At 52.5% G+C, this 13163-nt stretch overlaps 1 protein-coding gene across 3 annotated transcripts in view; it reads left to right on the top strand.

Annotated features, from left to right (window-relative positions):
- The window catches only part of STK10 (serine/threonine kinase 10), a 91030-nt gene extending 79378 nt beyond the window's left edge, over window positions 1-11652 (top strand). For all 3 annotated transcript variants that reach the window (XM_084763367.1, XM_084763365.1, XM_084763366.1), the window contains exons 14-19: window positions 567-696; window positions 1488-1612; window positions 2803-2991; window positions 3518-3643; window positions 4821-4934; window positions 9309-11652. In XM_084763367.1, coding sequence (XP_084619493.1) covers window positions 567-696; window positions 1488-1612; window positions 2803-2991; window positions 3518-3643; window positions 4821-4934; window positions 9309-9446 — 822 coding nt within the window. In that variant the 3' untranslated portion in view covers window positions 9447-11652. The remainder of the gene's footprint in view (window positions 1-566; window positions 697-1487; window positions 1613-2802; window positions 2992-3517; window positions 3644-4820; window positions 4935-9308) is intronic.
- Window positions 11653-13163: the final 1511 nt, after the last annotated feature.

The following is a 13163-nucleotide window of genomic DNA, read 5'->3' as shown; positions in this document are numbered from 1 at the left end:
CGTTAGTGGAAGAAACAGGTTTTGTGTTCAGTAGCACAGAAGGGTGACATAACAAGAAGAAGAGGGTCTTCAATGTGTTTTTTTTCTTTTGGGGGGGTCTTCAATGTTTTACCACCAACAAAATTGATAACTACCTGAGGTGATGGGCATATGAATCCCCCAAACTCAGTACACCAGGCACACGTGTGCGGAAATGGCACACTGTACCTGTGCACACATACAATTAGTATGAGCAGATAACTTTTTAAAACACAGGGCTTGGGGCTGGGGAGATGGCTCAGCAGCTCAGAGCATTTTCTGCTCTCGCAGGAGGCCTGGGTTTGGTTCCCAGCAACCATGCCGTGCAGCCCCCAACCACCGATAACGCCAGTCCCAGGCGGCCCTCCACAGGCACATGTGATGCATATACACCCACGCCAGACAACACTCACACACAGAAACAATGTAATCAAACCAACCAAGGCTGGTGAGGAGAGGCCGACAGGGCCCTCATCTTCCCAGAGAGAGGAAGAGAACTGAGTCACCCAGGCATGTCTGTGTAAGGCCTCACTGTCCCTTTGCTGTAGGACCGGGACTTTGTAGCCAAGCAGAAGAACGACCTGGAGCTGGCCATGAAGAAGCTCACCACAGAAAACAGGCGGGAGATCTGTGACAAGGAGCGAGAGTGCCTCAGCAGGAAGCAAGAGCTCCTCCGAGGTGGGGTCCAGAGTCACCCTGAATGGTGGGACTAGAGGCAGCCCTCCCAGGGAAGTCAGCAATGAGGGAAGGGTACCACTTACCACAGCAGGCGTGGCAGGCAGATGCAACAGCTTGTGTGGCCACCGCTTGCCCCACTGCGTGCTGGCTGCCACACCTCACGTCCTCACCTTCTCCCTGCGAGACAGCTCCTCCTATGATCCTAGTGCATAGAATAGGCAACCGCTCGGGAGACAGGTACTGAGCTTCTTGGTCTCTTGATGCTGCTTAAGTGGCTCCCACAGCCCGAACGACTTAGAGGCAACAGAAAGGCAGTGATGCCCCAGGCCATGGCTCCTCCAGCCGCAGTGTCCGTGAGGACCTGCCTCCTCATGGGATTTCTCACCCCAGTCATCTCCACACAGGCTCTCCTCAGAACCCTTCTCCTCTGCCCCTCCAAAAAGAAGGGGTGTTATATTGATTTTCCTTAGCGATGTCTCCTAAGAACATTCTCTCTTTGGGGTGTGCCCGTGCCACTCGGTGGAGGAAGAAGCTGGGGGTGGGAGTGTCAGTCCAGCCGCAGCCCACTGCTCCCGGGCTGCTGGGGCTTGCCCTCTCTTTAAGTCTTTGGCTCTCAGTTTCTATGGCTGTCCTCAGACCAGCCAATATGGCCTAGCGAGGTAGCCGAGGTGCTCTGAGCCCAGCAGGTTGGTTCTCAGTCCTAGCAGGAATCCAGGCGGGGTGGGGTGGGGGTGGGAGACTTGTTCTGTCTTCCGGCTCTCCTCACCGTGTGGGCGACTTGTCCTCCGCAGACCGCGAGGCAGCCCTGTGGGAGATGGAGGAGCACCAGCTGCAGGAGCGCCATCAGCTGGTGAAGCAGCAGCTTAAGGACCAGTACTTCCTGCAGCGGCATGAACTGCTGCGCAAGCACGAGAAGGTGAGGCCGGGTGGGAGCCTGGGCAGCTTGATGTCAGCACCCAGCAGGGCCCGCAGCAGCCACGGTGAGGGCCCAGGCGGGGCAGGGGTGGGGTGAGGCAGGCAGCTCCCTCGCTCACACCAATACCCTCAGTTCAAAGATGCTGCTTCTTGACTTGTTGGGGACTTCCATCCCCAGCAGCAGTCCTTAATTGACAAATAACGTATTACAAATGCTCCTCTGCCACATGCCCTGCGGGCCTCCTAGCTTAATAGCACAGGTCTAAAGTCGCCCACTGTAGGGCATTTCCTCCCAGGAGCGTGTGGCCAACCAGAGCTGTGGCTCAGCTGGCGGTGGTGGTGCACGCCTTGAATCCCAGCACTTGGGAGGCAGAGGCAGGCAGATCACTGTGAGTTGAAGGCCAGCCTGGTGTACAAAGCGAGTCCAGGACAGCCAGGGCTACACAGAGAGACCCTGTCTCAAACAAACAAACAAACAGCTGTGGCTCACTGCCACTGCTCAGTGTTCAGAATAGTGTAGTAGATTTTGTTCACTCAGGAAACAATCCAAGTTCCAAGTTTGGGTTCAGGTGCATGGCCGTGTTTTCACACCACTGCAACGTCAGAAAGCTGTGACTCAAGCATTAGAAGTCAGAGACACTATAATGTCAAAAGAACAGAAAAACCATTGCTGGTGAAATGGCTCAGTGGTTAAGGGAACTTGCCACCAAGCCTGATGACCTGGGTTCGATTCCCAGAACCCTCATAGTGGAAGAAGAGAGCGAGTTCCCTCAATTTGTCTCATGTTTGGCCCTCCCACACCCAATAAAACAAATACATGTAAAAAGAAAAAAAGGGGGCTGGAGAGATGGCTCAGAGGCTAAGACTGCTATCCGTTCTTCCAAGGGTCCTGAGTTCAATTCCCAGAAACCACATGGTGGCTCATAACCATCTCTAAAGAGATCTGGTGCCCTCTTCTGGCCTGCATGGGTATAAGCAGGCAGAGCACTGTATACATAATAAATAAATAAATCTTTAAAATTAAAAAAAAAACAAAAACGTAAAGAACGGATGTCATTGATTGAACTGTAGAATTGAACTACAGCTCTTCCGTGCTGGCACCTGGGCTCCAGTGTCGAGCATGGTGGCCTTCGGCTCCCGCGCGCCCTCCATGCCTCGAGCTCCCCCAACCTCTGCTCGTTGTCCCTCCAGGAGCGGGAACAGATGCAGCGCTACAACCAGCGTATGGTGGAACAGCTGAAGATCAGACAGCAGCAGGAGAAGGCGCGGCTACCCAAGATCCAGAGGAGCGATGGCAAGACGCGCATGGCCATGTACAAGAAGAGTCTGCACATCAGCGGCGCAGGCAGTGCCTCGGAGCAGCGCGAGAAAATCAAGCAGGTGGGGCCGCGTCTGGTGCGCCGTGGGCAGTGGGCGTGGGCGAACTTGGTAAGGACCGCCCTCATACAGCGTGGGAGGGAGTAAGCATATTAGACACAGCCCAGTGTGTAAGCCACTCGTGTCCTGGAAGTTTCGATAGCCCGGGAGAATCCTCCCCTGGTAGACGGAGCCTTGTTCAAGTTTGTCTAGCGCTAGCCCCTTCCACGATCCCATGCACAGCATTCTCCGTGCCCCATCCACGTCTCCTGCGTGGCGTAGGCCCCTGTGGTTTCTGTACGTACTGCCCTCACACATGTCACATCGTGTCAGGTCCCTGCCAGTGTGAGGACAGAGGCTGGGTCTCCACTCAGGACAAGAGTTTCAGTAGTGAGATCATAGCCTGAGGCGGGCTGGGCTTCCCCTAGGTTGGGCCTCTGTGGCTGAGGCTGAGGGAGGCCAAGGTCCCCCTCTCCTCCCCCTCCCCCTGCCCCCCCCACCCCGCCCAGCCGTGCAGGTGAGCACCCGCGGTAGCGTCCCCTCTCTGCAGTTCTCCCAGCAGGAGGAGAAGAGGCAGAAGGCGGAGAGGCTCCAGCAGCAGCAGAAACACGAGAACCAGATGCGAGACATGATGGCGCAGTGCGAGAGCAACATGAACGAGCTGCAGCAGCTGCAGGTACGCAACCCCATGCCTCAGTTTCCCCAAGGCAGAGACCCACAGAGAGGGACACCATGGTCACAGGAACACAGCGCTGCCCTAAGTATTCCTGACGAGACTAATCTATAAACTCCCAGGAGCTTTCAGCTTGAGGCCCCAAATAAAACCCCTCTGAGGGGACGTTCTTCTTCCCCACCTGCAGGCCTGTAGTAGCCAAATAAAAAAGGCCTTAGACGTTCCTGTAACAGGACTGAGTCCTTGCAGGAATTCAACACGTACCTACTACATAGATTTGAGGTAAAATGTATAAAGCAGATGACTTTGAGCCTATAACAGAGGTGGGGAGAGCCTCAGCCATGTTCCCCACCAGTGATGTCTCCTGAAGAAATGACACAAGGCCAGAGATACCACATGTAAGTTGCACATGTCATGTGATATGTAATTAGACACGGTGCACAGTTATACATATAATTTCTGTAGGTCAGTAATTATATACTCAGATTTAGTCTGCTTGGGCTGCCTTAAAAAAAAAAGCCCCAGTGTAGCTAGATACGGTGCCACACACCTACAGTCTTGCTATTTGAAAACTGTCAGTGGGCGATGGCTTGGGACCAGCAGTTCCAGGCTGTAGTTTAATCTATTTACTTATGATATGTTTGTGTGCGTGTGTGAGTTTGGGCAAGTTCATGCCCGGCGCACATGTGCTGCTTGTAGGACAACCTTTGGGGGCCAGTTCTGTCGGCCTTCCACAGTAGGTTCTGGGGACTGGGCTCGACTTGTCAGGCTTTGCCCACGGAGCCATCTTACCAGCCTAGAACTTTTCTACAAGCCCAGACAACTTAGGCGATGTCAAAAGTTCACAGAAGCTCACTGACCAGAGTGCTTGCCCAGGCCTAACAGTCTGAGTTTGATCCCCAGAACCTGCGCAAAGGTGAAAAGAGAAAACCGACTCCACACAGTTGTCCTTTGGCCTCCACCACGGCATGTGTGCCCACCCATGGATGCTGCTCCCAGTAGTTTTCTGGAACAGTCCTCCAGGCATTGCTTGGTGCAGGTGTCTTACCACCTGCAGGCCCGTGGATAATGGCAAAGGCGGAACAAGCCTGTGGTGGCAGCGCCCTCAAAGGGGCAGTGGGTCTGGCCACCCAGGCTTTTTGCCGCCTCCTTACTTTCACCCCTATCCTGCCTGTTCCAGAACGAAAAGTGTCACCTGTTGGTGGAACATGAAACCCAGAAGCTGAAGGCCCTGGATGAGAGCCATAACCAGAGCCTGAAGGAATGGCGGGACAAGCTTCGGCCTCGCAAAAAGGTACTGCACTGGGCTGCTGGGTGACACACCACGGGAACCTGCCTAGGACACCTGAAGCCTCCTGCTTCTGCACCCGTGCTTCGTGGCACCCCTAAAGTTGGTCTGTTCCTGAGAGACGGGGAACCCAGCTACCCATTGTGCCGGACACTGGCAGCCCTCTACACTGGTCCCTATGCACCTGAGGCGGAGGACCCTGCCCTGTGGAAGCAGAGGGCAGGCCGTGAGCCTCAGTCAGTCACGGCACCAGGCTGGCAGTTTCTCTCAGGAAGTCACTCTGTGAGGTCCAGGGCCAGTGCCAGTCAGCTAGTTTACTTTCTGAATTGGTTTCCTAATGTGTAAATCACTGTGCTGAGGCTGGGGTGGAGCTCTGGGGGAGGGGGTATGGGGGAGGGGGGGGAGCACCTGCCTAGCATGCATGATGCTCTGGGTTGTGTCCCCAGCACCAAAGCCATAATCACAGCCATACTCAGAGCGGTTTAAACTGCATTCTTTATCAAATGCTATAGGAATAGGATTCAAAAGTTGGGGGTCTCTCCAGGTTCTCACAAGGCCCGAGTCAGGCTGGGCTGGGCTCTCTTAAGCTGTGGCTCTGAAGAAGGAAGCCTTCCTGGGACATTGAGGTCTATACAGAGCCCTCACTGCAGACACAGGATAACCAGGTGCCTGGTGCTCCTGCCAACGTGCCTTCTCATGATGGGCTGTACCCTCCAACGGAGCCAAAAGGAAGCTCCTCTTTCTTTAGTTGCTCTCGTCTGCAGCAATGAGAAAATAACTAACACAGCTAATCATTGCAGGCCTCAGGCCTCAGTGTGGTCACAGCAGCGCTGAGATTGTAGAGTCATCAGCTCACAGCACATCTCAAAGGCAGAGTCACATTACTCATTCAATCATTCGTTCAGTCAGTCTGTCTGTCTTTCTGTCTTTCTTTAGACAAGAGGTATCTGTGTAGTCCTGTAGAACAGGCTGGTCCACCAGGCCAGGTGTGGTGGTGCACGCCTTTAATCCCAGCACTTGGGAGGCAGAGGCAGGTGGATTGCTGTAAGTTCGAAGCCAGCCTGGTAGGACAGCCAAGGCTACACAGAGAAACCTTGTCTTGAAAAACAAAACAAACAAACAAACGGGGGGGGGGGGGCAGAAAGGCATGTGTCACCACTTCCTGGCCCAGTATAGTCATCCTTTAACTCTGAGGAGAGAGGTGCCCTTGTGCCCCATGTGGCCTGGCATCCTGAGGGTTTTTGTACCTAGACAGGAGGCAAGCTGTGGCCTGCTGGAACTTCTGACTCTAAACCCGTAGGGAGTGAACACGCACCTGCCTGAACAGCCTCTGGGCGGCTGTTTCCTGGCTACATCCTAAGGGTCTGAAGTGAGCAGTCACCTCCCCTAGCCGCTGCCTGTGACTTTAGGTGATCTCTCAGGCGTGTGCTTAGAGAGCTGGCTCTACACTCTGCCTGGGGGCAGGATTCCATCACAGCTGCCTGACTTGCTGCTGGCGTGGTGGCCCAGAGGTCATAGTCCTTTGTGCTCTCAGCTAAGTTCAGCAGCCTTGAGCTCTGTCTCCCCCTTTATACCATGCCCTATGGAGTATTTTTAGCGGAATTCAGCCGGCTTCCTTTTAAGTGAGTGCAGACTTCCTGATTTGCTAGGGTCAGTGTGAGGGCAGAGCGAGGCCTCAGGGCTTGTCTGCCCTCCCTCCTCAACTTGCCTCTCTAGTCTATAAAATGCAGAAATCGCACCTGCGTCTTAAAGTGTGTCTGTAGAAGCTAGCGTTAGCAGGTTGCTGCCTGTGGGCTACGTCTGCCTCATTACCCATGTGTAAGTGAGTGTGACTAGAAAGCACCCGTTCTTTACCCTAGGGCCCATCTTGCCCTAGGACAGCAGTTGTGGATTGCAGTAGGAACTCTGGCTTGCATAGCATAGTGCCTCCCATATTGGACGGGGAAGCCGCTCCCCCCCCCCCCCAAGACTTGGCACCAGTTGACATTCCAGCATGGGGGGAGGGGGGACATCTCACAGGGCCTCAGTCTAGACGAAGAGATAGAGGTGACTAAATGGCTGCTGAGAATGAGTCTTCTCCAGGCACGAGCCCCCCTGAGAAGCTGTCTAACCCCAGGCAGTTGTCTCTACTCTGTCTACATATGGGCAACGGTAAGTGGGTTCAACAGGCAGCATTTACAGACGTGTGTGTACGTATGTAACAGTGATAACTAAAGAGGCCATGGTGTGAGAGGAAGTAGAGGGGACCACATGGGGGACATGGAAGAAATGAGGGAAATACAGTACTCATGTACGATATGCTCAAAAAAGATGTTTAAGTGCTTATTATCTGGCACACAGCAGGAGGCAGGCTGCTGCCGGTGGCTTTCGAATGCTTTGGAGGAAGAATGCTTGTGGTGGGCAGGGGACAGCAGGGCTTGAGACGCAGCCTTCGATCCCTGCTCAGCACCACAAGCTGCGCACCCCTTCAGCAGGGAGCCAGGGTGTTTTGGGGTTTCAGATGTTTCTCCAGAGTTTGGGGTATTTGCATATGTATAACGAGACTTCTCACAAGGCCCGTTAGTTACTTGGCTTGACTCCTGTGGTAGAACACCGGACAGAAGGGTTGTTTTGGCTACACTGGAGTTTGAGGCGCTGGTCGCATTATAGAGGCAGATGACAGAAATGACCCCAGCTTCACCGGCCACGCCTTTCACCCCACCAGCTTGAGGGGAGTGAATGTTTAGGCACAGGAGCCTCTGCTGACATTTCACACACACGCCATAGCAAGACCCAAGTCTAGACAAACTCGGCTGTATCCCCTAGGTCCTTACACACAGCCAAAAGGTATTTTTTCGTATACCTACCTTTTGATCAAGACTCATTCTGTGAGGTCAGAACCGTGTTTTTCACTATGACATCAAACTGGCACTTCAGAGTTTTCAAGTTTTGGAACATCTTGCAGTTTTGGGGTGCAGCCGCTCAGCTATTCCTAGCTTTGAAATTGGGGTGTGCACTGAACCACCTCGTACCTAAAGAGCAGCAGAACCCTGGGTGCTGCCTCCAACAGGCTCATGCGGTATACCCCTGGGAGGCTCACACGCTGCACCACTGGGAGGCTCACGCGCTACTGGGCTCTGTGGCTTACAAATGCAACATTGAGCCAATACAGTGATATTTTTCAGGAGGTTTTGTCTTTGTTTTTTGTTTTTCAAGACCATGTTTTTCTGTGTAGCCTTGGCTGTCTTGGAACTCACTTTGCAGACCAGGGTGGCTTCGAACTCAGAGATATGCCTTTCTCTGTCTCCCTAGTGCTGGGACTAAAGCATGCACCTTCATTGCCTGTTTTCTTTCTTTCTTTCTTTCTTTCTTTCTTTCTTTCTTTCTTTCTTTTTTTCTTTTTTCTGAGACAGGGTCTCTTTGTGTAGCCTTGGCTGTCCTGGACTTGCTTTGTAGACCAGGCTGGCCTTGAACTCACATCGATCCACCTGCCTCTGCCTCCTGAGGGCTGGGATTAAAGGCATGCGCCACCACTGCCCGGCTATTCTTTCTTTTTTTAAAGGAGATTTTGTTTCTTTCTTTATATATATATACATGATTGCTCTGCCCACAGGCCAGAAGAGGGCATCAGATCCCTGTATAGCTGGTTGTGAGCCACCATGTGGTTGCTGGGAATTGAACTCAGGACGTCTGGAAGAACAGACAGCACTCTTACCCACTGAGCCATCTCTCCTGTTTAGTTGTGTCCTAATTGCTAGCCTTTAAGTGGTGATTTTACATAAATCCAGTTTCCCCTCCAACAAGTCGCCTGCTCTCCAGGCCTTTCCCACTTCCTTTCTGGGCTGGTGCGCCTGTGTGAGCACCCTTGGAACGTCTTTCTGGTAGGTTTTTGTTTGTCTGGATGAATAAGCATGTGCCCAAGGGGAGCTCCTGTGCTGCCTGCCAGCTGGAAAGCACCCCACCCACCCCCCCCACCCCCACCCCCGCCCCATTTACCTAAGGAGCTTAGCCACGCCCTCCCATATCCTAGGGTCAAACCCTCAGAGGGGCAGAGGCACACCAGCAGGCAGTGTCCTGATGCGGGGAGCGTGTTGTCCTCCTGTCATCTCTTTCCTGCTTTTACATCTTCTCCCCTGGCTTCTCTTTATTCACCAGGCTCTTTTCCCACCAGGAGAGTCTGCCCAGACCCCTTAACAAGCCTTTCCTCAGGGTTTGCCCTCGGCCTGGGAGCACTTCAGAAGGCACGTGGCAGGCGGAGGGGTTGCCTGCCTCAGAGTGAGGAAGGAGAGACCTTCCACCCGGTCCCTGAAGCCTGCGTGGGAGCTGTCCAGAGGAGGCCTTGTTGCTCTGTGACTGAATGACTGACGTCCCACTGACCACCGTCTGCCCTCTCTTCCACAGGCCCTGGAAGAGGATTTGAACCAGAAGAAGCGAGAACAGGAAATGTTTTTCAAACTAAGTGAGGAAGCAGAGCCCAGACCCACCACACCCAACAGAGCCAGCAAGTTCTTCCCTTACAGCACTGGGGACACTTCCTAACACCCCGCATCCCTGGGCTGTGGTGGCAGCATGGCCACTAGGGCCTCCGAGCCTTTATGAACAAGTGACTCAGGACCTCTTCCTCTTGTTTCTGTGCCAGCTCGAACCACCGAACCACCTCCCAGCCTGCAGTGCTCCCCCCCTGCCCCCATGGTCCACAGCAGCACCCCAGTGCCTCTGATGGATGACCTCATCAAGATTCAGATTTCCATCACCTGGAAGTGATTTGGCCTGTTGGGGTCAGGGGTCAGGCGGGATGAGTGTGCCCCTCTTGTTTGCCAAAATACCAGCTCTACTGTCTGTGGGCACAAGTCCTACCGATGACGTCACTGAGAGCGCATCCTTATTGCAATCCTCGTGGGGCTTTTGTTTTGTTTCGTTTCACTCCCACCAACTCCCCACAGTGTTGGAAACATCCCTAGCAGCCACCTCGGTTCTCCGCAGCTAACTCTCAGGGGCACCCTCCCTCCGCTGCTTTACCAAGCTTCCTATGTGCTTGATGACAGACGCCGTGTATGTGGGGGTAGGGAATGGGAAGAGGGGGCCCAGAAATGTTCAGTCTGCTGTTTTCCGGCATCTTATCCTGTCTCATTTCCCTTTCTCTCTCTGCGTGTGTATGCATGTACAAACACACACACACACACACACACACCTTGGCCCCTTTGACACCGCCCAGGCTGCCTCTGCTGCCCTGGCCTCCTATAACCAGGGGGCCTGGAACCTGCTTGCTGCCTCCTGAGCCTGAGCCTGGGCCACTGAGCACGTCAGGCGGAGCAGCTGGTGGCAGCATGCTGCGCGTTGGCACCACAGCCCTGAGGACGCACAGGGTGTACTTGTCAGCCTGCAACTCATTTGGCTGCACACAGGGTCCTGCGTTGCAAGGTAAACTGCCCCCCCCCCCACACACACTTGACTTCTGCTGCCTAACAGGTGCCAATCTCACCCTCGCCCACTTGTTTGCAGGCACCCTTGGGAAGGCCCTTGACCTTTGCCCTTGTCCTGTCCTAGAGTCCACACTGTACTTTCCAACTAAGCCTGGTGGTCCATTGGACTGCTGTCTTCAGGAAGACGTGCTTCCTGCCCTCAGGAACAAATGCTGAGCCTCCATGGCTCTGGGCCTTTGGGTTGCTCAGGTGGCCACCCAAGGTGCTGAGCCCCCCTCCCCAGGCTACCATACAGAAAAGCAGCTATTCCACCCAGCTGTGTTCACTGATAAAGCAAAATCTTTTTTGACTCTGATGCCTAAGTGCTCCGTTAAAGTAGATGCTTCATGAAGATGCCATCTTCCCTGCGATGATGGGGGCAGGGAGCGCATGGAGGAGGGGGTGGGTGGGGTACTCAGGCATTGAGTCTGGTGAGACCTCAGCATGGTCTCTACATCACTGCCCAATGCTGAGGCAATTCCCTGGAAAATTACCCAGATGATAACGGGTGTTTAGGAGGGAGGGGCCTTAAAAGTTGGGAAAACAGGTCTTGCGTGCAGTAAAGAAGCTCACAGAGCCTCCAGAAGATGATCGTTTCTCAGGGTAGCGAGCATCAGCTTGCCTTCGGGTCTCACACCAAGCAGTCTCCAGGAACAATTGACTTCTTTTCTCTGGTGCACAGGGGGGCTGGGAAACAGAAACTGGCAGAGTGCACCTGTAGGGCCCACAGATGGCAAGGGGGCGAGCCACACCTGCAAGTGGCCGGGCAGGGCTGCTTCTGCCATTGTTTACAATCTCTGCTTTTTTTTTTTTTCTTTTTCTTTTTTTGCATCCAGGGAACTTGACGGTGGCTATTAGGCAAAATGCCTGTTTTGTGGTTCAGGTGAAAATCTTGGACCATTCCTGACATCCCATCATTCATGTTGTCCTGGTCCTTTGTGTGACTGTCGCTTCCATGTCGAGTGCCACCTGAGCCGTGGTAGCTCTGCTGTGCCTTTTTGGGTGGGGGTCTAGCCTAGTCTCCCAGGCTCATAATTTAGCACATGTGCAATGCCTGCCGCTGACAAGGCCCACACAGTATTCCTCATGCTCTGTGCTAACATTTTCTGTATAGGGACTGGCAGAAATGTTTTTAGCAGAGTAAATATAACTAACTTATATTTCCCTTCATGAAGGATAGAAGTAATGTGTATGTCATTTCCAACTGTCATATATAATTTTTGTAAACTGTTCTCTGCAAACAAAAAAATGTAAATATGCTTCTAATAAAAATAACAAGATAATTTGTGTATGTTGTTGTTCTTTCTGGCTGGAGGGGAAAACAGGTGTGCTTCGCATGTCTGCCCAGCAATGGTTTATCCTCTGAGTATGGAGATGGCTCCTCCATCAGGTCAGGCTTTGGGCTTTCTGTTTTAAGTTAAGAGAGGAGGGAGGCCATATTCTCTCTGGCCATTCAATATCATTCTAATCTAAAGCCAAACATTGATTGACAAACACCCCCGGTTTCCATTTAATGCACTGAATTCTTTCCATAACTAAGATGAGGAAGGGAATTTTGGGTAGAGCCAGCTTCAGGCTAATCTCAGGAATGCTGCTGAGTGACACCTGTAGACTCCCAGCCACTGGCTCTGCCACACCTCTTTCCGACTGGCCCTGACTTCTTGCCCTGTCTGCGGTACTTTAAAAGTTTATCAGGAAAGATTTAGCTTGGTGACACATGCAAGGCTCTGGGACCCATCTCTAATTCTAGGAGGACAAATAGAAATCTGGTTTATATTTGTCTGCCCATGCCTCTTAAAATATCACTTGTATTCTTACTCTGGGACCCATAGGTAGAATTCTCGGCAGCTCTGCTTTTGGTTGTCAAAAGATGTGGTCTGTAGTTTTCCTGTCTTAAATTATTTCCCTTCTTTGTGGAGGTGGGCAACAACCCAGAGTTGGCAGCGGGGCTTGTGATTGTCACCAGCGGAGGCTACGGACACTCCATACTGCACCGTTTTCCTCACTTTAAACTTTTATTTTATTATATTTATTTATTTATTTATTGGTTTTCCAAGGCATGGTTTCTCTGTGCAACCTTGGTTGGTCTGGACTCTCTTTGTAGACCTGGCTGGCCTCAATCTCACAGAGATCCGCCTGTCTCTGCCTCCTGAGTGCTGGGATTACATCATTGTACATTTTAAAATATTACTTTGAGAAGGACTTTATATTTGTGGTGGAATACCAAAGGATTTCACAGTACCAGAAACAAACAAAGCAACAACAACCTCTGAGCTCATGCTGTTGGTGTGGAACACAGCATCTCTTGCTTACTGTCTGGGGGGGTGTAAATGAACAGGCATCTTAATGCTTGCCATCAAGGGCCAGAAAAGTCAAGTTCCAAGAATTCAGGAGCCTGGTAAAACCTCCCAGTGCATTAGGGGATGTGGATGACGTGGGCAATGAAATAATCCTATGTTAATTGGCCCCTCATACAACACCCAGTGCCAGAGATACTGGACTGAGTGATTCCTGGACACTGCCCTTAGCGTGTTCACCCTAGCGGAGACAGAGGCTTGGGAAAGCAGAGCATTGGCTGACACTGCCCGGGAGAATCGGGGAACCCTCTAGAAGAGCCACACTGTCTTGGAGGACAAATGGGTATATTCCAAAATAACATGCACTAAGGCTGGCTGGAGCAAATGGCCTAGAAGCATAAGGCCAACCCAGAATGCCAGGCCAAGATAGCCTTTGCCTAAGAGCTACAGAAGAGTGGGAAAGAAGAGCCTGAAACACCTGTACAGGCCCACAGAGC

This window comes from Acomys minous (genome assembly GCF_964271855.1).
Source record: "Acomys minous genome assembly, chromosome: 16".
Classification (NCBI taxonomy): domain Eukaryota; kingdom Metazoa; phylum Chordata; class Mammalia; order Rodentia; family Muridae; genus Acomys; species Acomys minous.
Note: the sequence above shows the minus strand (reverse complement) of the source record. Positions and strands in the feature narration are given on the sequence as shown.